General features: G+C 40.1%; 1 protein-coding gene across 1 annotated transcript in view; it reads left to right on the top strand.

Moving 5' to 3' along the window:
• The window catches only part of MID1 (midline 1), a 138,681-nt gene that overhangs the window by 59,844 nt on the left and 51,530 nt on the right, over positions 1-27,307 (top strand). Inside the window, exon 3 of the mRNA XM_049766775.1 lies at positions 25,846-25,953. Within this exon, the coding sequence (XP_049622732.1) occupies positions 25,846-25,953 (108 nt within the window). The remainder of the gene's footprint in view (positions 1-25,845; positions 25,954-27,307) is intronic.

Consider the following 27,307-nt stretch of genomic DNA (forward strand, 5'->3'; position numbering starts at 1 on the left):
AGTGAAAGCAGAAATTAACAGATGGGAATATATTAAGCTGAGAAGCTTCTGCACCTCAAAGGAAATAGTGCCCAAGATACAAGAGCCACCCACTGAGTGGGAGAAACTATTCACCCAATATCCATCAGATAAGGGGCTAATCTCCAAAATATACAAGGCACTGACAGAAATTTACAAGAAAAAAACATCTAATCCCATCAAAAAATGGGGAGAAGAAATGAACAGACACTTTGACAAAGAAGAAATACACATGGCCAAAAGACACATGAAAAAGTGCTCCACATCACTAATCATCAGGGAGATGCAAATCAAAACAACGATGAGATACCACCTCACACCACAGAGAATGGCACACATCACAAAGAATGAGAATAAACAGTGTTGGCGAGGATGTGGGGAGAAAGGAACTCTTATCCACTGCTGGTGGGAATGCCGTCTAGTTCAACCTTTATGGAAAGCGATATGGAGATTTCTCCAAAAACTGGAAATCGAGCTCCCATACGATCCAGCTATACCACTCCTAGGAATATACCCTAGGAACACAAAAATACAATACAAAAACCCCTTCCTTACACCTATATTCATTGCAGCACTATTTACCATAGCAAGACTCTGGAAACAACCAAGATGCCCTTCAACAGACGAATGGCTAAAGAAACTGTGTTACATATACACAATGGAATATTATGCAGCTGTCAGGAGAGATGAAGTCATGAAATTTTCCTATACATGGATGTACACGGAATCTATTATGCTGAGTGAAATAAGTCAGAGAGAGAGAGAAAAACGCAGAATGGTCTCACACATTTATGGGTTTTAAGAAAAATGAAAGACATTCTTGCAATAATAACTTTCAGACACAAAAGAGAAAAGAGCTGGAAGTTCCAGCTCACCTCAGGAAGCTCATCACAAAGAGTGATGAGTTTAGTTGGATAAATAACTACATTTTGAACTGTCCTAATAATGAGAATGTATGAGGGAAATTGAGAACCTGTTTAGAGTACAGGCGGGGGTCGGGTGGGGAGGAGGGAGACTTGGGACATTGGTGATGGGAATGTTGCACTGGTGATGGGTGGTGTTAAAAAAAATTTATAAAAGGTAATATTTAAAAGTATATTTAAAAAAAAGATATATATTTACATTTGACATATAATCTAGAGTATGTTTAGAACTAAAATTTATCACAACTAAAATGATCACAACAGCTTAAAACATTATCAAGACACAGAAAGAAAACCTAAAATTTCCTACATTATACCATGTAAAAGAGAAAAGTGTAATGGGTATCACTGAAAAAAATAAATTAATTAATTAATTAAAAAAAAAAAAGAATTACTTTCTGAGTGACATTTCCAATTTTCACCTTAGAGATTTTTTAAAAGCATGGCCAAGCCTCTCTTCCTATGTTAAGCTTTCCATTTTAGATGGCATGACCTGTTAGGTCATATTAAGAATTTACCAAGAGATTTGCATATTATATATGTGATATAATATATGTGTATATGTATATAAAACAGGTCTATTTAGTGAATGTTTCCAAGGCCAGTTCCTAAATATCACATAATGGGCTTATTTAGGAGAACATATGTGTTGGTTAAACAATATAATCTCAGAGAAAGACTTGGCTTTCCTATTTCTGGATCTTGATATCTGGTGTAAATGATTTCTGTCAGTAAATGGGTATAGACTTACTTCTTAGGACAATCGTCAGTGAAATTATTTCCATATAAGATGATTACATATTATGAGAGAAATGGGATGCGTTGTCCTTTCTCTTCATTCCACTGACTTCTATTTTTAATTGCTCAACATGGTAGGGAAGACTGAAGAGCTTTGTTCTAATTTTCAAAGTACACTGCAAAATAATTGAGTCATACATATAAAATGTTCATTAACAAGAGCTCAATTGTAGCCCTTATTCTTTTTCATGAAGCCAAAGTATTAATTTTTAAAGTCAGCTATTTCAAAATCCTGAGGATACCATGGAATGTCAAAGACTCTTAGGGAGCAAATAAAGGTTTTTACAACCAAGTGAGGTAACTTCCAGACTCGGAATTTCTGGCAGTACTTTGACTGTGCTTTTAAAATAATTTTCAGGAGCTGGAGCATCATTTTTACATTTATTGAAGGTGATGAGGCCTGGATTGAACTGGGCAATGTTGAATTCCAGGAAGCCTTTCATTTCTTCACATAAAGCTTCGGAAGATGGTGCCATGTCAATCCTGGCAGATACTCAGAATGGCATAAGCTGTAGTACAAGGAATGCCTAAGTAGCAGAGCTTATGACAAAGTGCTCCCAAACCAATAATGACAATTTGACAGTTCCTACTATCATGGCATGATTTAATGATCTCAGTAGCCTCAGTACCGTGTCACTGATAGGACTGTAGAAATGTGACTGGAAGCCAGTCATAACAAAAATCTGCCAAGAAAGAAATGGATTGATGGAGCCAAAGTGACAGGACAGTGGGGAGGGCATGTGCCTTACCTGTGGCCAAAACAAGTTTAATCCCCAGTGCCACAATGGATGGTCTCCTGAGCCTCGCCAGGACTCATCCCTGAGCAAAGAACTGTGAGTAGTTTCCAAGCACAGCTGGATAAAGCCCCCAAATAAAATAAACACAAGGAATGAATTTACTGCCAACAAGTAGTAAAACTCCTGGTGTGCTTTATAGAACTTCAGATACCCAAGCCAGGTGATAGAATTGAGATAGAATGTTTAAAAGTAAATAAAGCTAAATTCCTGGGGAAATTTTCATAGCCAGAAGTTTATATTTCTGGGAGCTGAAAGCCCTGTCCAGCCCACCATAATAACGGTCTACTGTGTGAGACCAGTCAAGCCAGTGAGCCTTTCCATCTGCTTTTTTTTTTTTCTTTTTTGGTTTTTGGGCCATACCAGTGATGTTCATGGGTTACTCCTGACTTTGCACTCAGAAATCGCTCCTGGCTTGGGGGACCATTTGGGATGCTGGGGGATCTACATGTGGTCCGTCCTAGGTTAGTGCCAGCAAGGCATTACTGCTCTGTGCCACCGCTCCAGCCCTTCAGTGAGCCTTTCCATCTGGTAAACCATCTGTTCTCTGTTTTGGAACTAATCATTATTTGTGGGGGAGCCACACCAGTTGACACTCAGGGGTTACTCCTGGCTAAGCACTCAGAAATCGTTCCTCGCTTGTGGACCATATGGAATGCCGGGGGATTGAATCGAAGTTCATCCTAAGCTAGCGTGACCAAGGTGCTTACCCCTTCTGCCACCACTCCAGCCCCATGCAACTATTTATTCTTGACCTGCTTTCTGTAGCCTCCTTGATATTTTTGGTTGTTATGTGTGGGTCACACTTGGCATGACTAAGAGGAGGCAGGAGAGGGTGCCTGGGAGAAGTTGAGACTGGGACGTGTATGTACAAGCAAGTGCTCTATTATGAAATCACCCCACACACCATATTTCCAACCCCAGGTGGATGTGTGTTATACATTGTAGCCACAAAAAATTAATAAACCAAGCCAGTGAGAAGAGAATCGTGGAGTCAGTGGCTTCTCACCTAGTGGTCTCTTTCTTTGTACCAAGCCAAAACTCAAAATTCTCTTTAATCTACCAGTACAATTTCAAACCGGTGGAGAAGGGTTGAGTGAGATCCAGGTAGACAAGTCAAAAGGCTTGGTGAAAAGAAAGAGGAAGTTGTGGGAACACTTTTGTTTTGGGTAAAAGCAGGGTGTATACTACCACTCTACTTCTTGGGAATTACATCCCTCGGTTTCTTTGAAATTCTCTATTTGCTTTACATAATAAATGATATTTTTTCCTCCTTCCCAAGAAATCAGAGAATCCCTCTATAAAATGAAGACCTGGGGTTAATGCAACAGTGAGTAGGGCATTACTTTGCACATAGTTGATTTGGCACCCCAAATGATCCTCTGATCCCTTTTAGCAATAATCCCTTAGCATAGAACCAGGTTCAAGGTTTAGTCCAGAAATCAGAGGAAAAAGACCTAAATAACATTATATAGAATCAAAATTTTTGCTATGATATAGGACTTGAGTGTTTAAGAGATTTTGACTGACATTTTTTCTTTTCTTTTTTTTTAATAATGTTTCCTGTGACCAAAGTGAGTTAGGAATCTTTCACAATAATATTTAAGGTATCTAGTGACTATGAATCACGGTCATTCCCACCTCCCGGGTTGTCCTCCCTCCACCCCTGTTCCCAGAATGCATCCCATATCTCCCTTATTTGACCCACGAACTGCTAGTGTAACTGGTCCCCTCTGTGTATAGCTTGTTGTAGATTGGGTATCAATTCTGGTGTCACTGACTTTGGGTTTTGTGTTTAAGTCTGATCATTTTTATTTACACTCAATGTTCAAATGACTATCTAGTCCTAGTACCATCCATTTCCCCCCTCAATTTATGAGGCAGATAAGAAGATTCAAGTTATGTTGTTCTGTTGGGAAGAAACAAAGAAGAAAAAACTGGGAGGAGTCCATTGAGAGGTTATAAATATAAATTTTAAAAGAATAAAGTGAAAAAAGAAGAAAAACATAACTAAAAAATCCCAAGATCTCTAATTCCAGAGGTCTGCCTTTGATAACTGCAACTGAGCAGAACTTTTGGAACCATAATGAAAGACTCTATCCTAGACTTTGTCCTAGGATCTGTGCAAAAACCAAGACCACTAATTATAGAAGACTGATTACAACAACAGAGATGGAGCAGAACTTCTAGAACCATAAAGAAAGACTCTATCTTAGATTTCATCCTATGATCTGTGCAAATACCAAGATCCTTGGCTACAAAGGCCTGATTTTATTATCCACAATTGAGTGGAAAGTTTCCTGGCACCATAAAAAGACCTTGGGGTGTGAAAATGGGAATATACAGAGCCTGTACTTATTCCCATAACAGAATGCTTTATGGGTAGAGATACCCTGTATCTCTTAGGCCAAGAGAATTCTCTTTCTACTTTCTCCAATATTACTATGCCTATGCAAAAGAAGAAGCACAAAACTTTGCCACACCCAGCACCATTCCTTTAAAAAAATTTTTTTTCTTTATTTAAACATCTTGATTACAAATATGATTGTGACTAGGTTTCAGTCATGTAAAGAATACCCCCATTTCCACCACCAATGTCCCAAATCTCCCTCCAGGCCACCCCACCCCCACCTGTACTCTAGACAGGCTTTCCAGTTCCCTCATTCATTCACATGATTAAGGTAGTTCTCAGTGTAGTTATTTCTAAAACTGCACTCACTACTCTTTGTGGTGAGCTTCATAGAATGAGTTGGAAGTTCCAGCCCTCCTCTCATTGTCTCTAAGGATTGTTTCAAAAATGACTTTTATTTTTCTTAAAACCCACAGGTGAGTGAGACGATTCTGCGTCTCTCTCCCTCTGACTTACATCACTCAGCATGATAGATTCCATGTACATCCATGTATAGGAAAATTTCATGACTTCATCTCACCTGACAGCTGCATAATATTCCATTGTATATATGTACCAAAGTTTCTTTAGCCATTTGTCTGTTGAAGGGCATCTTGGTTGTTTCCAGACCTTGGCTATTGTGAATAGTGCTGCAATAAATATAGGTGTGAGGAAGGGGGTTTTGTATTGTATTCTTGTATTCCTAGGGTATATCCCTAGGAGTGGAATAGCTGGGTCGAATGGGAGCTCAATTTCCAATTTTGGGGGAAATCTCAATATTGCTATCCATAGAGGTTGGACTAGATGGCATTCCCACCAGAAGTGGGTAAGAGTTCCTTTCTCTCCACATCCCCGCCAACACTGCTTGTTCTCATACTTTGTGATGTGTACCAATCTCTGTGATATGAGATGGTATCTCATTGTTGTTTTGTTTTGCATCTCCCTGATGATTAGTGATGAGGAGCATTTTTTCAAGTGCCTTTTGGCCATTTGTATTTCTTTTTTATGAAAGTGTCTGTTCATTTCTTCTGCCCATTTTTTGATGGAATTAGATGTTTTTTCTTGTGAAGTTCGGTCAGTGCCCTGTATATTTTGGATATTAGCCCCATATCTGATGGGTTTTGGGTCAATAGTTTCTCGCTCTTGTATCCTGGGTACTTTTTCTTTGAGGTGCAGAAGCTTCTCAGCTTAATATATTCCCATCTATTTGTCTCTGCTTCCACTTGTTTGGAAAGTGCACTTTCCTCCTTGAAGATGCCTTTAGTCTCAATGTCATGAAGTGTTTTACCTATGTGTTGTTCTATATACCTTATGGTATCAGGTATGATATCAAGGTCTTTAATCCATTTGGATTTTACCTTCGTATATGATGGTCGCCTTTTTTTTTTTTTTTGCAAGTGGCTAAGCAGTTCTGCCAGCACCACTTGTTGAAGAGGTTTTCGCTGCTCCACTTAGGATTTCTTGCTCCTTTGTCAAAAATTAGGTGACTGTATGTCTGGGGAACATTGTCTGAGAACTGAAGCCTATTTCACTGATCTGAGGGTCTGTCTTTATTCCAATACCATGCCTTTTTGATAACTATTGCTTTGTAGTACAGTTTAAAGTTGGGGAAAGTAATGCCTCCCATTTTCCTTCTCCCTAGGAGTGCTTTAGCTATTCGATGGTGTTTATTGTTCCAGATGAACTTCATAACTGTTTGATCTACTTCTTTGAAGAATGTAATGGGTATATATAGAGGGATCACATTAAAACTGTACAATGCTTTGGGGAGTATTGCCATTTTAATGATGTTAATCCTGCCAATCCATGAGCAGGGAATGTGTTTCTATTTCTGTGTGTCCTCTGTTATTTCTTGGAGCAGGGCTTTATACTTTTCTTTGTATAGGTCCTTCACGTCTTTGGTCAAGTTGACTCTAAGATATTTGAATTTGTGTGGCACTAATGTGAATGGGATTGCATTCTTGACGTACATCTCTTCCCTGTCATTATTGGTGTATAAAAAGGCCATTGATTTTTGTGTGTTAATTTTGTAGCCTGCCACCTTGCTACACGAGTCTTATTGTTTCTAGAAGCTTTTTGGTAGAGTCTTTAGGGTAGGGGTCTCAAACTCAATTTACCTGGGGGCCGCAGAAGGCAAAGTCGGGTGATCCTTGAGTGCAAAGTCAGTAGTAACTCTTGAACATTGGGGGGAGGGGGTGTGTGACCCAAACAACTAAAACAAAACTAAACAAAAAAAGATTCCTCTAGGGCAGGACCACAAAATGTTGTATGGAGGGCCGCAAATGGCCCACGGGCCGAAAGTTTAAGACCCCTGCTTTAGGGTTATCTAAGTAGAGTATCATGTCATCTGCAAACAATGAGAGCTTGACTTCTTCCTTTCCTATCTGGATTCCCTTGATATCTTTTTCTTGTCTGATTGCTATAGCAAGCACTTCCAGTACTATGTTGAAGAGGAGTGGTGAAAGCAGACAGCCTTGTCTTGTACCAGAATTTAGAGGAAAGGCTTTTAGTTTTTCTCCATTGAGGACAATATTTGCCTATGGCTTGTGGTAGATGTCCTTAACTATATTCAGAAATGTTCCTTCCATTCCATCTTCCTGAGAGTTTTGATCAAGAATGGGTGTTTGACCTTATCAAATGCTTTCTCTGCGTCTATTGATATGATCATGTGATTTTTATTTTTCTTGTTGTTGATGTTGTGTATGATGTCGACAGATTTATGGATGTTAAACCATCCTTGCATTCCTGGGATGAAACCTACTTGGTCGTAGTGTATAATCTTCTTGATGATGCATTGGATCCTATTTGCCAGGATTTTGTTGAAGATCATTGCATCTGCATTCATCGGGGATATTAGTCTGTAATTTTCTTTTTTAGCAGCATCTCTGTCTGTTTTTGGTATTAAGGTGATGTTGGCTTCATAAAAGCTGTTTGGGAGTGATCCCATTTTTTCAATTTCGTGGAAGAGCCTGGCTAGGATTGGTAGTATCTCCTCTTGAAAATTTTGAAAGAATTCATTAGTAAATCCATCTTGGCCTGGGCTTATCATTTTGGGCAGATGTTTGATTACAATTTCAATTTCCTCAATAGTGATGGGGGTGTTTAGATATGCTACATCCTCCTTACATAACTGTGGAACGTTATAAGTGTCCAAGAATTTTTCCATTTCTCTATGTTCTCATGTTTTGTAGCATAAAGTTTCTCAAAGTAGTCTCAGATTACCCTTTGGATCTCTGCAATATTTGTCATGATCTCCCCCCTTTTCATTTCTAATACAGGTTATCAGGTTTCTCTCTTTGTGAGTTTTGCCAATGGTCTATCAATCTTGTTTATTTTTTCAAAGAACCAACTTCTGCTTTCGTTGATCTTTCGGATTGTTCTTTGGTTTTTTACTTCATTGATTTCTGCTTTCAGTTTTGTTATTTCCTTCTGTCTCCCTATTTTTGGTTCCTTTTGTTGGTCATTTTCTAATTTAATGAACTACATCATTAAGTTATTCAGGTATGCCCCTTCTTCCTTCCTAATGTGTGCTTGTAAAGCTATAAATTTTCCTGTCAGGACCGCTTTTGCTGTGTCCCATAGATTCTGGCAGCTTGTGTCTTCATTATCATTTATTTCCAGGAAAGTTTTGATTTCCTCTTTGATTTCATCTCGGACCCACTGGTTGTTAAGTAGCAGGCTGTCTAATTTACAATTGTTAAAGTTTTTCTTCTGTGTGCCTTGTAGTTCACATCTAATTTCAGAGCCTTGTAGTCAGCAAAGGTAGCCTGCAATGTTTCTATTCTCTTGATTTTATGAAGGTATGTTTTATGTGTTAGCATGTAGTCTATCCTGGAGAATGACCCATGTACATTTCAGAAGAATGTGTATCCATGTTTTTGGGGGTGGAGTGTCCTATATATATCTACTAATCCTCTTTCTTCCATTACTCTTTTCGGAGCTAGTATGTTTTTGTTGGCTTTCAGTCTGGTTAACCTATGAAGTGTTTACAGGGCTGTGTTGAGGTCTCCCACAATTATTGTGTTATTATTGATGCCTTCTTTCAGATTTGTCAGTAATTGTATTAAATAATTTGCTGGTCTCTCATTGGGTGCATATATGTTTAATAGTCTGATTTCCTCCTGTTGCACATATTCCTTGATTAGTTCATAGTGTCCATCTTTGTCCCTTACAACTTTTCTGAGTATAAAATTGGTGTCATCAGATATTAATATGGGCCACACCCCAGCCTTTTTAAGGGTGTTGTTGGATTGGATGATTTTCCTCCAGCCTTTGATTTTGAGTCTATATTTGTTCTGACCATTCAGGTGTGTTTTTTGTAGGCAGCACAACGTTGCATTCATCTTTTTGACCCATTTTGCCACTCTGTGTCTTTTAATTTGTGAATATCGTCCATTGTCATTGAAGGACATGATTTTCATAGGATTTAATGTCATCTTTGTAGATAAGTTTGCTGTGTTTGTTGGTCTCTCTTGTCTTAAAGTAGACCTTTCAGTTTTTCCTTTAAGGCTGGTTTTTCAACTGTGAAGTTACTGAGCTGTTGTTTATCCATGAAGCTATGTATCTTTCCTTCAATCCTGAATGTGAGTCAGGCTGTGTGCAGTATTCTCGGTGAGGCACCCATTTCATTCAGTCTTGTCACAATATCCCACCACTGTCTTCTGGCCTTGAGAGTTTCTTGTGACATGTCTGCTGTAAGACTTAGGGATGCTCCTTTGAATGTAATTTCTCTTTTTGATCTTGCTGCTTTCAGTATTTTATCTCTCTCTCTGTGGGATTTGTCTTCGTAACGAGGATGTGTCTTGGGGTGTTTTTCTTTGGGTCTCTTTTAGCTGGTACTCTTTGGGCATGCAGGGTTTGATTGCATGCAGTCTTTAAATCTGGGAGTATCTCTTTGATGATGTCTTTGACAGTTGATTCTTCCTGAAGATCTCCTACCTGGGCTTCTGGGACTCCAATGATTCTTATGTTGTTTCTTTTGAGTTTATCAAAAACTTCTATTTTCATCTGTTCACATTCCTTGAGTAGATTATCCATTGCCTGATCATTTGTCTTAAGTTTCTTTTCCAATTTCTTCTGCTGTGTTGAGTTTTCCTGCATCTCATCTTCCAGCACGCCAATTCTTTCCTCAGCTGCTGTTACCCTGCTGGAGAGGCCATCCACTGAGGTTTTCAGTTGAGCCACCGTGTTTTTCAGATCTGTTATTTCAGTTTGGAGTTTTCTGATTTCTGTCTTTGTGTTCTGTTCAGATCGATCTAGGCTTTCTTTGAATTCTACAAAAATCTTCCATATTTCTATTCTAAACTCCTTATCCGAGAGGTTAATCAGATGGTTGGAATTTTTTAGGTCATCTGAGCTATCATCTTCATTCTCTGTGCATGGTGTTTGCCTGCGCGGTTTCCCCCATTGTCACGCTTGTAGTGTGATTTTTTCTGTGTGTTGTGGTGGGGTTCATTGGTTAGAAAGAGTGTGTGGCCGCAAAGTGAAGCAGAGCTAAGTGCTCTTCTGGAGGCTCTGGGAGATCTATTTTTCTGGCCCTTTTCGGCCCACTCCCAAGAGTTTCAGGAGACAGGACAGTGGAAAAACATGCACAGGCAACACTTTTAGTTTCTCACATTCGGGAACCACTGGGTGAGCATAGATATTCCCAGCCTGACGTCACAAACAGGGGACTTGCCGTTCTGCAGAATACTGCGGATAGCTGGTTTTCATGGTGGGACACAGTTCCGTGGCATTCCGGCCCATGGATGAGCCTCTGGGAGAGCTATATTTCTGGGCCCTTTTCGGCCCACTCCCAAGAGATTCATGAGATAGGACACTGGAAAAACCCGCACAGGCAACACTCACAGTTTCTCACAGTCGGGAACCACTGGGCAGGCGTAGATTTTCCCAGCCTGATGTCACAAACAGGGGACCTGCCTTTCTGCAGAATACTGCGGGTAGCCAGTTTTCATGGTCGGACACAGTTCCTTAGCGTTCTGGCCCTTAGATGAGCCTCTGGGAGAGCTATTTTTCTGGGCCCTTTTTGGCCCACTCCCAAGAGGTTCAGGAGACAGGACAGTGGAAAAACACGCATAGGCAACACTCACAGTTTCTCACAGTCGGGAACTACTGGGAAGGCGTAGAGCCCTCATTCCTTTTATTCTTTTTTTTTTATTTTTTTCTCTTTATTTTATTTCGTTCTCGTGATTATTATTGTTTGTTGCTGTTGTGCTTTTTTGTAGTTGTTGATTTTTTTTGTTTTTTGTTATGTTTTTATTTTTTCCCTTCTTTTAAATTTACTGACATTTTATAGAAATTTGACAGGTTATCTGAGATTCCAATGAAAAACATGTAATTTGTTGATTGCACTCATTTGTAGACTACAAAACATAATATTATGGTAATACTATCTAAAGACAATAGAGATGTGGCCAGGAAGAGCAGTCCATAGTAGAAAGATTTTCACAAAGAGTGGGGGAGTTAGGGCAGAGAAGAAACCACTATGACAATGAGAGTTGGAAATGATCACTCTGGACAACAACTGGGTGCTGAAAGGAGGAAAAGTGATATGCATGATACCCCTTCAGTAAGCATATTGCAAACCACAGTCCCTAAAAGGGAGGGAGAAGTGAGAAGAGAAATTTGATAGATAGATAGATGATAGATAGATAGATAGATAGATAGATAGATAGATAGATAGAGAGAGAGAGAGAGATGATAGATAGATGATAGATAGATACATAGATACATAGATAGATACATAGATGGTAGGTAGGTAGATAGATGGTAGGTAGGTAGGTAGGTATGTAGGTAGATAGTGAGATTTAGAGAGTGAGAGAGTGAGAGTGAAATAGAGAGTGAGAAGGAAAAATTGTGGCCTGGAGGCAGGCAGAGAGGGTGGGAGGCAACTGAGGACATTGGTGGTGGGAAATGTGCATTTGTGAAAGGATGGGTGTTGAACATTGCATAACTGAAAATTAGTCATGAATAACTTTGTAACTGTGTATCTCATGGTTTTTCAATTATTGAATTTAGTTTAGAAAACCATGTCATGGGGCCGGTGAGGTGGCACTAGATGCAAGGTGTCTGCCTTGCAAGCGCTAGCCAAGGATGGACCACGGTTCGATTCCCCAGCATCCCATATGGTCCCCCCAAGCCAGGGGCAATTTCTGAGCGCTTAGCCAGAAGTAACCCCTGAGCATTAAATGGCTGTGGCCCGAAAAACCAAAAAAAAAAGAAAACCATGTCATTTGTTTTAACTGTGTTTATAACTTGAAAGTGTAGGATAAGATTCAAACCAGTGTTAGAATGTTCAAAAGAATTTTAATTTCACTGTATTTATGTTTCATTTATTTGATTTTTAGGAACTACTTAAATACTTATGATGATTTAACTTGTTAAGAGTTTGAATTTTACTCTATTAGTCATTTCAAATGTTTATAAAGTGATTTGAAAGCTATATTTATAATTAAGTTGTTATAAGAATTTGACAATAAAGTGGGGCTGGCAAGTAGGCTATTTGTTTGCTTTGCACAATGCTGGCTCAGGCTTTATCTTCAGCACCCCATATGGTTCCCTGAGCACCATCTATATTAATTCTTGATCACAGAGCCAGGAGTAACCCCTGAGCATTGCTGAGTGTGGCCCCATAAAAAATTCTGAATAATGGACTGAAATGATAGCACTGTGTTAGGGCATTTGCCTTGCATGTGGACAACCCAGGACGGGTATGGGTTCAATCATCGGCATCCCATATGGTCCCCCAAGCCTGCCAGTAGCGATTTCTGGGCACAGAGCCAGAAACAATCTCTGAGCATGCCTGGTGTGGTCCAAAAACAAACAAAAAATCTGAATAATGATTACATATAGGAGTGAGAATTGCTTGGTAGAAGAACTTGAGGATACTTTCTGGGATAATAGAAATCTGGTTAAGCTACTATATGGATGACCATAAGCCATTAAATTGTCCCTTAAGAACTATGAATTTCCTTTTATGTAGACTTTTCCTCAATTGAAACTATGCACAAGGACTTGACCAAGTAATTTATAAATGGAATGTAGTCTGTTCTCCTCGAGTTCATTAAACATTGACTTGAGGACTCGTGAGAGTGATTATTCTTAGCTATATATAATTTTTGCACTTGTGAATCAAACACTGAGATCATTTGAACCTAAAGATGTGACATCAATGATGCAGTCAATTGTGGATAATGAGCTAGTCCCTGAACAACATGTAGCAACATGCCTCATAGTCAGGATGTACACCTGTGTTTTCTCCCCAGCTTCCTGGGCTCCTTATGAAGAAGGATAATATCTCTCTTCTAGTATCTTATGCCTTTCCACACAGCACATGACAGTTACTGTAAGATGAAGTGCCCCCAGAAAGACCAGACTGACTCCTTGCTCTGGCCCAGGCACATTTGCATACCTGGCCCATAAATTCTTACCTTCTGTTTTGTAAAACAAATAATGGCCCATGGCTGTTCTCATATGACCTACATACATGCAAGTGAACATACATGTACAGATTCTACTCTCTGTCTCACATAGACATGCAGGAACTCAGCAATGGGTAGATATCTGAATATCTGAAATACCAGAAAAAAAAGAGAAAACTAAAGAGAAAAAAAGAGAAAAATAAAAAATACCAGTTTTCTCTATCAGAACAGCTTTGAGTTTACTTTACACTCTTAGAGTTATTTCTCTCTCCCTCTCTCCTCTCTCTACATCCTCTCACTTCTCTCCCTCATCTCCTCTCTCTCTTTTCTCCTCTCCTCTCTTTCTCCTCTCTTTCTCTCACCTCTTTATCTCTCCTCTCTCCTTCAGTCAGCCTCCTTGATTTACCTTCCCCATGGCCTCAGGTTCAGAAGATACCCCAGGAGTGAGTCATCATACCTGGCCTCCAAGATACGTGGTGCAGATAGGTCAGAAGAAGGCAACGCCTAGAGCCTATACCCCAAAGCTAATCCTTCCAGGTTACCCTTGGGCATACAAAACAGGGCTACGCATGTGTCCACTAATTCAGTGATTTTTCAACTGCTAGTCTGAGGACCCCAGCCAGCCCACAGTGGGGAAAGATGTAAAACTACTTGGAAACTGACCCCCATTGAGCATGTTCCAATTGTCACTCAGGTATGACTGGTTCCAGTTTTTCTCTTTTTCTGCTCCTAAGGAACCAGTTGTCGAACTTGTTTGGCCTGGACACCTCTTTCATCTTCTTAACCTCCTGCATTTCTTCCACTTCTCCCCACTTGCCACGTTTCTGAAGCCCTCTGGAACCCCACTGTCTGATTGCAATGTAGTGGGAGCCACATGTGTAGTTTCAAGTCTCCAAGTAACCACCATATTTCCAAAAGCAAATAGGTCAGGCTCATTTGACTAGTTCATTTTATTTGGACTTATATATTCAAAACATGATCATTTCAATGTGTCATTTTTATGAAAACCATTACCATATGCATTTTCTTCCAACAGCACATGGCCATTGAGTTTAGTAGTAGTTCAGGTGTTCTAAACCCACATGTGGCTTGTGGCTGCCATTTTGGGCCACATGACTTTAGACCTTCAATTGCCCTTGATTTGGCAGCTCATCATGTATTCACGTGGCCTCCTTGCTAATTGCTGTCTAGTGAAGTCATTCTTTCTAGAGGACAAGTTCTGTTTTTACCACAGGTCTTAGTGTGGCACCTTGGATAATGAATGTATGGACCCTGCAAGTTCATTTTTTTGTGTGGTTTTTGGGTCACACCCGGTAGTGCTCAGGGGAAACTCCTGGCTCCATGCTCAGAAATTGCTCCTGGCAGGCACAGGGGACCATATGGGAAGCCGGATTCGAACTGATGGCCTTCTGCATGAAAGGCAAACGCCTTACCTCTATGCTATCTCTCCGGCCCCAAGTTCATATATATATATTGATTTTTGGGTCACACCCGGCAGTGCTTAGGGGTTATTCCTGGCTCTGTGCTCAGAAATCGCTCCTGGAAGGCTCGGGGGACATATGGGATGCTGGGATTCGAACCTGACCTTCTGCATGCAAGGCAATTGCATTACCTCCATGCTATCTCTCCAACCCCACAAGTTCATATTATTACGTACTTTGTGTTTTTTTATAGGGTACACTTCCTCCTCCCTCCTGTGGAAGTAAAAGCATTATCATTTTCTCTCCTTGCTACCCCTTAGCTGCTGAGACTATTGCATAGATATCTGGGCCTTAGTAAAATTAGAGAAATTCACTTGCAGCTGAGAAGCAAGGGCAATATTGAAATTTTAGTTTATTGGCAAGATCCCAATAAGCACCGAATGAGAATTTCTGTGGTTCCCAGTTTTAATAGACAGGCCTTGTAAGGGGAGAGTGTTGTGTTGATTTGTGTCTGGTGTCCCCACCCCCAAGTAGGTTCTTTTTTCATACCAAAGAGCTGGTATGCAATGGAAGGTGCTTTCTGTCCTATCTCTGCCTAAACCTCCATCTAAGGCAGAGAGGAATAGCTACCAAGGTACTGGTGGTCACAAATGCCAGAGAAAGGGCACATGATGCAGATGTTAACCCGGCATCAGGCTTTGGTACTGCTACACATGGCTGCTTTCATTTTAGCAGGAGAACAGATTTGTCCTTCTGTTTCTCATGAAATGGCCTTAAAGAATTCCTCTTGTTTGTGGTCTCAAAAAAATGAGAAATATGCTCATGAGGCCTGCCTGGCAGGGTTCTATTAAATAAGAAGAAGGCTTTGTTCTCGGTAATAAAATTAAAGCAAGTGATGTTTGCAGTACCTGGCAGGATGCCTTCTCTCCACCACCCTATCCCAATGAAGTTAAGCACAGTGTTCTAGTCGAAAGGTTACAGCCTAGCATCTGTCCAGAGCCTGCCAGTTTGTGTCAAGAAATACAATTTGACCTTTCAGAAAACAAAATGATATGGAAGGGGGGGGACATCTTGAGTCATCTCAAACTGCAGTTTTGCAAAATGACCGTTGGACTGCACAAAACTGTCGGCACTGAGGAAGCTTAAAACTGTCAAGCCAGAGTTTGAGCAGAACAGTGCAAGGTCTGGAGGAAGCGAGGGTTCCTAGGTGCAGACTGAGTTCTGGGAATGCAGTGAGGCCCACCACATTTCCAGTAGATTTTTCTTTCTGGACAGCATTGCCTGCCATTGCTTCACAGTTCGATCTGTTTACAGCCAGTCACCAAGAAATGTATGCAGGTCAGTGTTCATGTCCCCAAAGTCAACAATGGCTAAGGTCAAGCTAGAAACTGACTCTACTCAGGTCTGTAGTGAGTCCCCAGGTCTGGGAGTTACAGGAAGGGCAAGGTAGTAAGAGTGCCACCAGCCTGTCACTCTTTAGAAACCTCCTGGTCGCAGTCTCCTTGTCTGTAATCATCCATACCTTGTTCTGTGTTCTCTGGTCTGAGGACTGGCTGCTGACACTTTATGGAACCTTTCTCTCACTCCCGCCACATCCTGTTTTACACACAAAATCATTCCAGGAGGAAGTTACCAGCCACCACCCCCACCCCCACCTCCTCAATCAGCCACATAAATCAGTCACTTATGTGACTGCACTTAAGTGCTGCTCTTCCTCCCCACTGGCTGGAGGTTCCCCACTGTGGCCCCAAAGTACCCACAATGAGATGAGTAAAAGTACCCACAATGAGATGAGTAAATTAATTCTTGGCTTCATTAGTTGGAATTTATCAGCAATAGTGGTAGTGGAATGGCAGTTTCCTGGTCTCTTTAATGGCGTTTCCTGGCAACAACCAGTCCTCTGTAGCCTAGTCTCACGCCCTGCTTTGAGGAGGAGACCCACAAGGCTCCCCAGCATCTGTGCTGTGGTCGGAGCTCCTCTGTTCACTTTCGCTAAGTCCTCTTCTCCTACCCAGTGTTGTGAGTATTCCAAATGAGGGGTTTCCAGATTTAAGGAGTTTTAAAAATGAGTCAAGGGCCCAGGATATGGCTCAAGTGGTAAGAGCACATGCCTCATATGTGCCAGACCCTGAGCTTATTTCCATTGCTGGGTATCATCTGCGCAGATCCCTGCTGCACCCTGGTGTCCTGATAGCAACATTGGGTGTGACCCTTTTGAGAAAACATAACAATAACTATAATGACAACATCGTACCTGAGACTGCTGAGATTCTGAAATGACAACAACCTGGCAAGATACTTATCAGTTGTGAACTGGCTAAGCCTGTGCTTTACATGCAGGAGACCCAGGTATGAGCCAATATCTAGCATCTAGCACCCCATGCTCCCTGGAGCACTGCCTGAAACAATCCCCAAGCATAGTCCTTGTACACCCCTGGCATGGCTCCTAAACTGAAAAAAGAAAGTTCAATTCAGAGAGAGAGCAACACCCCTTTTTATTTTCTAATTGGACCCCCAAGGTCCAGACTTGTCCATCTGATCTAAAGGGCACACGGTGCAGATGGCATCTCTGCTTGCCACCTTAAGCCAAAGTTAGTGCTTAATTCTGTACTTTTCCAGGACCTCACTGGTCAAGAATCATGCCAGCACAACTTATAAAAACATCACTTACTGAGAAATGGCACGTCTGACTAAAAATGAATGATGGCCAGTTGGGGAATAGAATCTTCCGTTTTCCATTAGCAATGACTTCCCTTCTCTTTCCTTCACCTGCTTCCCTAGCACTCACCTCCTTTCCTTCTGACCCCAGCAGCCCCTCTAGTATATTTGTTGAAAATCCTAAACACATTTCGGGAAAAAAAGGCTTGATAGAGACAAGCAGCCCTGACAGGTTAATAGATTTTCATTTCCATTCCATGTGCCTAGCCCAAGCGGAAGGGTGTGGAGTATTTGTTTGATAAAGTGGGTCATTAAGAAGAGGACCGAAGGGAGGCATTTGTGGGGTCTGACTGAATTATGAGCAGCACCTTTATTTTGGAATGGCTTTCAACTGTTACCAGCAAACATAAAGAAAGGGCAGTGACCTGAAAACCAAGAATGTTCTCTGCACCCTGATCAAGGCATTATGGAAGGGCAAAATGGACTCAGGTGGACAGGATGACAGGAGACATCCGACCATAGTACGTGTCTCTTTCCATCTTCAAGCTGAAATCCTGCAAACAAAGAAAGCCATAATTTAGCACTCCAGTGTTGTGAGCAAGTAAGTTTGCACAATAGTTGCGATGGAAGAGTGCAAATGCGGAAACATTCTCACTGAAATCCAGCAGATTAGTCACACCTGCAAGTCCAGATCTTTTCCTCTAGGCCGGAGGTTGGCAAAGTAGGACCCTAGGGCTCAATTTGGCTCTTGGTCTGTTTTTGTAAGCAAGATTTTGTTGGATGATAGCCTTGCCCTTTGGATTACCTATTGTCTGTGGCTGCTTTGCTGTCAAATCAGAGCTGAGTAGCTGCCAGAGAGGCCTTGTGGCCTGTGAGCTCCACTATCTGCTTGCTTGCCTCTTTGCAGCGAAATTTCCCAGTTTCTTCTCCAAGTCCGGAACTTTGCTCTATGCCCTCAGCCATTTGTAGCTTGAAGGAGCCAATAGAGAATATGTTGGGGATTCTAATCTTAACTCCAGGGCTGAAGCAATCACTCAATGGGCTGAGCACTTATTTTTCATGTCAGAGATCCTGGTTTGATTTCCACACTGCATAGTCCTCAGAATATTGCAGGGAGTGATCCCTGAGTACAAAGTTGGAAGTAGTAGCACCACTGAACATTGTCCAATAGCCTAGTGAAGTGCAATTCAATTAAACTAAATTAAATGAAAATAAGCTGACTTCTAAAAATTCCCTCTGGTACTACAAAATACTAATAAAATAATGACAGTTGGGGACTGGAGCACAGTGGGCCTTGCATGCCACCAATCTGGACTCTATTCTTGCCATTCTATATGGTCCCCTGAGCCTGCCAGGAGTGATTCCTAAGAGCCAAGTCAGGAGTAAGCCCTGGGCACTGTCAGGTGTGGCCCCAAAACAAAACTAAACAAAGATAACAAGAATCAGAATTTTGGAGTTAATCTGCATTCATTCCAAAGTCATTGTTTTGGTTAAAAAAAAATCGGTGGATAAAAGGTTTTTTGTTTCTTTGTTTGTTGTTTAGGGTTTTTTTGTTTTGTTTTTTTGGTTTTTGGGTCACATCCGGCAGTGCTCAGGGGTTACTCCTGGCTCTATGCTCAGAAATCACTCCTGGCACGCTCAGGGGACCATATGGGATGCCAGGATTCGAGCCACTGTTCTTCTGCATGTAAGGCAAACACCCTACCTCCATGCTATCTCTTCGGCCCCAGATAAAAGTTTTGATTTTTGCTAGAAAATGTTCCCAGATAATCACACACTCAGCAAACCTAGTCCTTGAAGCCAACTTTGACTCCCTATAAAGTCCAGATAAAGAGTTTTTTAAACACTAGCAAGAGTTAATAAACATTTCATTATTAACATTTGGTAAGTGATTTATCTATGCTAAGTTTGCCTTGGCCTGTCATGTGACAGCTCATGCCTCATCACAGGCAAGAACTGTTATTTTCTTCCTTACACAGTAAGGAAGCTAAAGATCAGATTGTGGAGAAAATGGCCTCAGAACCTACCAAATGAACTAGTGAAACTGATCTGATGGTCAATTCCAGGACCTTGAATTCTCAATGTTAGTATCTCACAGACCCCAAAATAGCAGGCTCCCAAATGTCCTTCAACCTACTGCCTCCTTTTCTGAAGGAAAAGTATTCAATACCGTTACCATCACCACCTGCAAAAAAAAGTACCTTTTTGAAGTGGATATACACCCAGCAAAGGCACCTATATATAAAATTATAAAATATAAAGTCCCAACACATGGACTTTATATTTTTTATCTACAGGCATCAAAAGTTACTATATCCCATTATTCTGGCACCCCCAGGAGGTACTGTTGCCCACATTTTAAGAAAAGGCACTGAATGATTTTTGCCTTGTTGGATGATTTTGCTTTATTGGAAAGCAAACAATACATTCACATGGGCAGGTCATGTGTACTGCTCTTCTACTTCAAATTACTTTCTGTAGTCTCATGAGCAGGGCACCATTTTTTGTGAAATTTTATTATCCTCTTCCAGTTGTGTTTTATGTATAAGAAGACTTTTATTGCCCACTCACCACAGTGTGGTGCAAATTGGAAGGCTGTGTAGGGGTTGGGATTATACCCAGAAATGCTCTGGGCTATTCCTGGCTCTGTGCTCAGGGCTCATTCCTAATAGGACTCCAAGATCCATATGTGGTGCCATTGATTGAAGCAGGCTCGAGTTCATGCAAAACAAGTGCCTTACCCCATATTATCTTTCTGGTCCAACTGGTTCCATTTCTAAATGGACTTTGTTGCCTTAACCAACATTCATTCATAATCTTAGCACCTTCATAGAATGAAAGCTTTTCATAAAATTGTTTGGCTTTACTTTTTTATTCCATAGCAAAAATCTAGCTCTGCCCCATCTGGATAATCAATCTGTAGAATTTGTCTCTTCTGGGCCAAATCATTTCCTACCACATCATTCTGTGTTGAATTCCATCCATATAGCTTCATCACTGTTATTACGTCGAACCAACTATATGTTTTCTTTTTGTGTAAAAAAAGGGATTTGGGATTTAAAGAGTTTTTATCCAAATTATGAAGTGAACGGGCCATTTGAACATTAAGAACTGGTGATGTATACTTCGGTTTCTCCTAAGCAGACAGAGACCCTGGGAACTCGGTGATTCTTTGCTCTCTCATCCTCTTAAGTTAGGTCCACAAATATTTGACTTTAGTGTGAGTGTTGCTGGGTGAAGGCTACATATAAACATATTAGATGAATTGCAGTAATACAGTCTGCTCTTACTCAATTCTCCTTGGCTCCATTTTATATACAAATGCAAGTCTTAGTGTGCCTTTCTTTCATTGTTCCTTTTGGCAGCACTGCCTGACTTCTGTCCCAGTGTCTGGAATGTTCATCACAGCTGCCTTTGGCAATCAAACCCCTAGCATCCTCAGATCTTCAGATTTCTCTTTGCACCTGGTGGGCCAGCCAGGCACGCCCTCGAGCCCACACTGTGCAGGGCCCCTGTGTCCTCACTCTCCCAGTTGGGCTGTCAGCTGACCTGCTACTCACTTGCATGGCAGTAGTTTCAGCCCAGGGAAGATGGAAAGGGATGTATTTAGCAATTTATTTTTTTCTGTGAGATTGAACTGTTAGCAGTGCGACAACAGAGGGTGTCCTAAACTAATCTGATGGGATTAAATTGTTAAGAACACTAACACCTTTAACTTTGCATGCAGACTCTAAAGTGACATTTTTCTTAATAGCAGGGAGAAAGTGCTATTGGGTTGAAATAGGAACAACCAGATCAAAGTAGCATCAAATCAAAAAGAATCTGGGTCTTCCTCATTTGAATCAGAGGATGGGTTTGCTTTGCCAGGAGGACCTCTTCTAGACAAATGTCTAATGCAGACATTTGTCTTTTGAAGCCCTGACCTTGTTGGGATCGATTTCCAAGACAAGGTTAGATACTTAAACTACAAGATAACAGTTCAATGATAGGGTTTCAAAAGGCCAGTGTTGTGGGGTAGGGGAGAAGAAGGGGAGCTCCTGGACACTCCCTGGAGTACCTTTAGGGGGGAATTTAATGAGAACGATGGTATCTAGAAGTGTGCAACCCCAACAACCCCCTTTCCTCCTCAGCCTGCAGTAAATGCCTTGTGTCCAGAGCACCAGTGTTCAGCTCATGGCCTGGTTAGCATCTGCATGTGGCCAGGGAATGATTCTTCTAGTCAACCTACCCATTTCCCAAGAGGCATGAGAAGGTTTTCTTCAAAAAATCTTCAGGTGGTTAACTCCTTTCCCCAAAGCACCACCAAATGGAAAATTGAGGATTTCTAAAATGTCCATTAGCCCATTTTCTCTGTGATCCAAGCCAGATCCATCCCACTGATGTTTTATTTTGTCTGAACATGCCATAAAATATACCTAAACATTTGCAAGCTAAACATGCATATGAAGCTGATGTTTACAATCTGATCTGAATCTGTCAATTCAGAGTTGCAGACAAGTAAAATGAAAAGAGCAAATTTTGATAAATATCACCTACTCACAGACTGCTAGAGATCATTTCTTAAAGTCTGACTTCTAGTATAAACATGTAATTAAGTCACTTTAACGTTTATACACATTTTATGGAAACTAATAAGTTGGATAAATCCCCCATACTCATGACTATGAAGAACCAACACTGCTATACCATATTTGAATCAATAGGCCATATAAGCAATGAAACCATTAACTTTTTTATGTTGGCATATAAAATAGCAAACCAGGAAAACTTCTTTGTAGTGGAAGAATTGTAGAAATCTAGGGTAGCTTTCAAAGTTTTTATTGTACTATTAGAATATGAGAATACTAGATTTACAAAAATTTGGATGCTTCATCAAAGTGAAAAAGTAGATTCAACTTTCATAGTTTCAGAGAAAAAAAATCAATTCTCTATTCTTTGAAAGATCTAAAGAAATACTTGGCTAAAACAACAGATCATGTTCCCAAATTTCTGGGAATTCATGTTTGAGGGTGATGATGGTTGTGATATCAGCTTTCTCAAAACATATTTTGCTCAACAATGTAGATTTCAGTCTACCTTTTTTTTTCTTCAAAACAAATCTGACCATTGTAAATATTGGATAATCAGAACTAGATGAATGTGAATTCCTTAGGGAAAGAAAGTGAGATACTTTTCCTACCAAAGCCCAGTGATTTTTGCAAGTAAAGTTGACCCCCAAGTAAACCGTAATCTGTTAACAAAATGACTTCTCAGTGCATAAAACTTAATGTGTGGGCCAGAGAGATAGCATGCAGAAGGACGGCGGTTCGAATCCCGGCATCCCATATGGTCCCCTGAGCCTGCCAGGAGCGAGTTCTGAGCATAGAGCCAGGAGTAATCCCTGAGCACTGCTGGGTGTGACCCAAAAACCAAAAAAAAAAAAAACAAAAAAAAAAACACCTTAACGCAAAGTGATAGATCTAAATAAAAGGAAAATTTTAAAGGAAAACAGAGGTGTAGATCTTCATAATCCCAGATTTGGTTTCTTACGTGACACTACAAACACAAGTGATAATTGATAAAACCCAACATCATCAAAATTCAAAACTTTTATGCTTACAAAAGTACCATCAAGAAAATGAGCACACCCAATAAAATGAAAGAAAGAAAATAAAGACAACTTACAGAATATAGTAGGAGAAATATAGCTGATCACATATGTGATAAGAAACTTGTCTTCAGGGCATATAAAGAAATCATTCAGTTTTTCAATATTTAAAAGACAAGTGAGTCAATGTTAAAACTAAACAAAGAATCTGAAAAGGCACGTCTCCAAATTAGATACGCAGTGACCATTTAAGACAGGAAAAGATGCTCAACATTAGTCATCAGGGAAATGCAAATTGAAGTTCCATTATCCTATATACATAAACACCTTTTTTCTAGTTTTCCTACTTCCTTACTCCCTTTTGATATAAATCAGTGTTATTTCTTTAAAAAATTGTTTCTACTTCACACTCATTAAGATGAATAAATATAAAAGCCAGGTAATAACAAATATTGATTAGGATGTGAGGAAATTGGCAAGCCCATATCATATTTCATTGGCCTATAAAATGATGCAGCTACTTTAGAGAACATTTTGGCAGTTCCTCAGAACATGAAACATAGAGTTGACAAGGAACCCAACAATTCTGCTTTTCTACTCAAAAATGAAGGAATGCATATATGCACACAAAAATGTGTCCCTGACTGTTCAGACAGAATTAGTTATCATCACCCCGAATTAGAAATAAGCCTGAATTTTCATCTATGGATGAATGTATAAACAAAACGTGGCCTATCCCCAAAATGGAATATTATTTTGAGATAAAAAGGAATGAAGCACAGACACAGGATCTACAGAGCCACTGGGACTGCTCAGCACCAGTGGTCAAACTCAGTCTCATGCCTGCTTAGCAAACACTTGCCTTTGAACCACGCCTTGTGCCCCTCTGCTCAGTTTCCATGTTCCCTTTGTTAATTAAACATTTAGCAAGCATATCTGGTGCCAGAGAGCCACTTCAACAGGTTGAAAGAAAGCTTCACATGCTGGAGTTCCTGTGTTTGCTCTCAAGCAACATCTAGTCCCCCTGGCACTACAGGGAGTAGCCTTCTGAGCACCACTGGGTATGCCCCACATTAACAAATTAAATAATAAAACTAAATGTCAAGTAGAAAAATACACTAGAGTGCTTATCTGACATAGGCTATAATCTCATGGTTTGCTGCAAATGTCACTCTCATGTCTTGAATATTCTCTCTGCTGTGCCTTATGATTGGGAATAAAACTCAGGGCATCCTGGCCTCTGGAAACAGGACATGAGCTCTCGGAACAGCCATCCATGGATTTTTTTTAAATTAACTTCTGATCCTGCTTTCAGTTTATCTCATTCTCAAAGAATGAAATGACTCCACTTAGATCAAGTATCTTAATTCAAAAGGACTTTATGATCGGCCCATGCCGTCTCCCTGGGTTATCATACTTGAGTAAAGAGCACTATTGCCCGTCTTCAGGATACCACAGTTTCTCCTGCACTGTGTTAAAAATCATAAAAGTCATGATCTCTGTCCAGTTCCCACAGCTGTGATTTTTGGGTCTCTATTTGTGAAGAAGCATTGAAGAATTGTCAGGAGGTAAAGAAAATAGCATGTGCAGAGTGTTTCCTAAGCCCAGTTGCTTTGCCAAGAATGAACTCATTGTACTCCTCAGTGCATACAATGAGTCTTAAATACAAGCTATTCTATATGAGCTTTCCAGGGAGCAAGGCTTACTTTCCTTGTAGAACCTTCATCTTTCAGAAATAGACCAGAAGTAGAAAGTTAAATTATGGCATAACAACACAGGGATAGTTATTGGGGTGGGGGGAGAAACAGGAACAGATGAACAGAGGAATGGATTGGATGTGGTAGAGTTCTGTTAGAAAAATGGGGTTGTCGGGGCCGGAGAGGTGGCGCTAGAGGTAAGGTGTCTGCCTTGCAAGCGCTAGCCAAGGAAGGACCGCGGTTCGATTCCCCGGCGTCCCATATGGTCCCCCCAAGCCAGGGGCAATTTCTGAGCACTTAGCCAGGAGTAACCCCTGAGCATCAAATGGGTGTGGCCTCAAAAACAAAAACAAAAAAGAAATATGGGGCTGTCATGGCATGGTATCATACATTTGAAGAAGTGTTAAGGTATACTCTTAAAACTTACACTGTTGGAAATCAATGTTGGCCCAATAGAAATTATAAATTTAGATTGTAAGATTATTCACATTTTTTCTTTGATGTTTTTATAGGTATTAAATATAAAAGTTGATTTTAAGAGAAAGATGTAATAAATGTAATTTAAAAACAAATGACATAGGGACAGTGGTCATGGGCAATTTGATCATGGGAAGGTTGAAAAACTTTGTACTACTTCAATTCAATAAATTTTAACACTATTGTAACCATATTTCCTAAACAATATGCAAAAGTCTAATAAATGTCATAAGATGTTAATTCTGGAAAATTATCTGAAACACATTCTATTCCATAAAATAATCATTTTAAGTTTACTTTTTATGTTAAAAAACCAACATTGCTCTTTTCTTTCAAAATAAAAACATAGGAATTGCAAATATATTTCAAGTGTTGATTTCCAAGCCACTGGTGATAGTGATGTAAAAGTTATATTAAGGTGGAATCTGAGGCTGTCTGGTTCAATAAAAAAATGTTGCTATCATTAGATAGCAATGGCTTTGAGTAATGACAAATTGGAAGTGGTTATTAAGTTCTGTATTTACCACCCTGTGTAACTGGAGGAAGACTTAGTTTTTAAAACATTTGTTACCAATTCCCAGGAGGAAACTAGTCTATATTAAAATGGCCATTGAACTTAAGACAAAGGGCAAAGTCATGTTTACGATATGATCTCTCCTTTAGGTCAATGCATCACGTCAAGAGGCCAAACTGATGGAAGAGTGTGATCTTCTCATTGAGATCATTCAGCAAAGACGGCAAATTATTGGAACCAAGATCAAAGAAGGAAAGGTATGATTTCTAGGGCTGAAAATCTTCATATTTTATACCCAGTGAAAATATCATACTCCCATAAACTTAAGTAGGTTAGGAAATATTTCTCTAGATTTTCTATAATATTCCTTTAAGCCTTTATGATATATCAAAACCACCAGGGGACCTTTTATGTCTCCAACCCTTTATGCATCCTTATCTGTCTGAGGAGTCCTGCCAAGTTATCCCATCTCTGTAAGAAGATGGCTTCCACAGAGCAAGGGTTTACGCTGTGTGTTTTTGGTGACATCTTACCAATTAATACAGAATTAAGTGAATGTTTAAAGAAATATATACAAATTATGAAATGGGAGGCTACAACAATAGTACATAGTACAACATAGTACAGTGGGTACTATGCTTGCCTTGCACATGGTACATTCAGGCTTTATCTCCATATGGTCTCCTGCCCTCACCAAGAGTGATCCTGAGCACCAAGTATTACTGGATATGACCCCAAATAGAAAAAAAATGATGAAATCATTTCCAATAACCATGAAAGACTTTAGGCATGTATAATTTCATCATGGTAAAGCTCCGTTATTTCAGATACTCCTTGGTGACTGTATTGCTAGTACTCCTTTTCTAGTGTTTATAAGTTTAAAATTCCTAGTAATTCACAAATTTATCTTACATTCTGTAAGAGTACTTTTTTAAAATTAAAACCATAATTACAATGTTGATCATAATACTTTTTTTCACAATTGCAGAGTTGTTTGTGATTGAATTTCAGTCATACAATGTCCACTACCCGTCCCTTCACCAGTGCACATTTCCTACCCCTTTTAGACACTGTGTTTTATAATGTTGTTATTGAAGGGGTATCATGCCTATCTATCACTTTCCCTTCTTTCAGCACCAGGTTCTTATCTAAGAGGGATCATTTTCAACTATCTTTGTCAGAGTAGGACCAGTTTCTTAATTCTGCAAAATTCATTCATTCTAAAACTATTGGTAACTTTAGAATTACCTTATTCTATTTTACATTACTCATATTTTTATTGAAATACATATGAGCTGTTTCATTGTTCTTATTTCTATGCTACATCAAAGGATAATTTGGGGGGTTGGGCCACACCCAGTGACACTCAGGGGTTATTCTTGGCTATGCGCTCAGAAATCGCTCCTGGCTTGGGGGACCATATGGGATGCCTTGCCAGGGATCGACCAAGGTCTGTCTTGGGTCAGCTGTGTGCAAGGCAAATGCTCTATTGTTCTGGCCCCCAAAGGATAGTTTTTTTTATAAATATTTTGAAATAGAGATATTCACTCAGTACCCAATACATTTGTGAATTTCTTATTATTCATAACTTATGAAGTATGTAATAAAAAA

The sequence above is a fragment of the Suncus etruscus genome, chromosome X, assembly GCF_024139225.1.
Source record: "Suncus etruscus isolate mSunEtr1 chromosome X, mSunEtr1.pri.cur, whole genome shotgun sequence".
NCBI lineage: Eukaryota > Metazoa > Chordata > Mammalia > Eulipotyphla > Soricidae > Suncus > Suncus etruscus.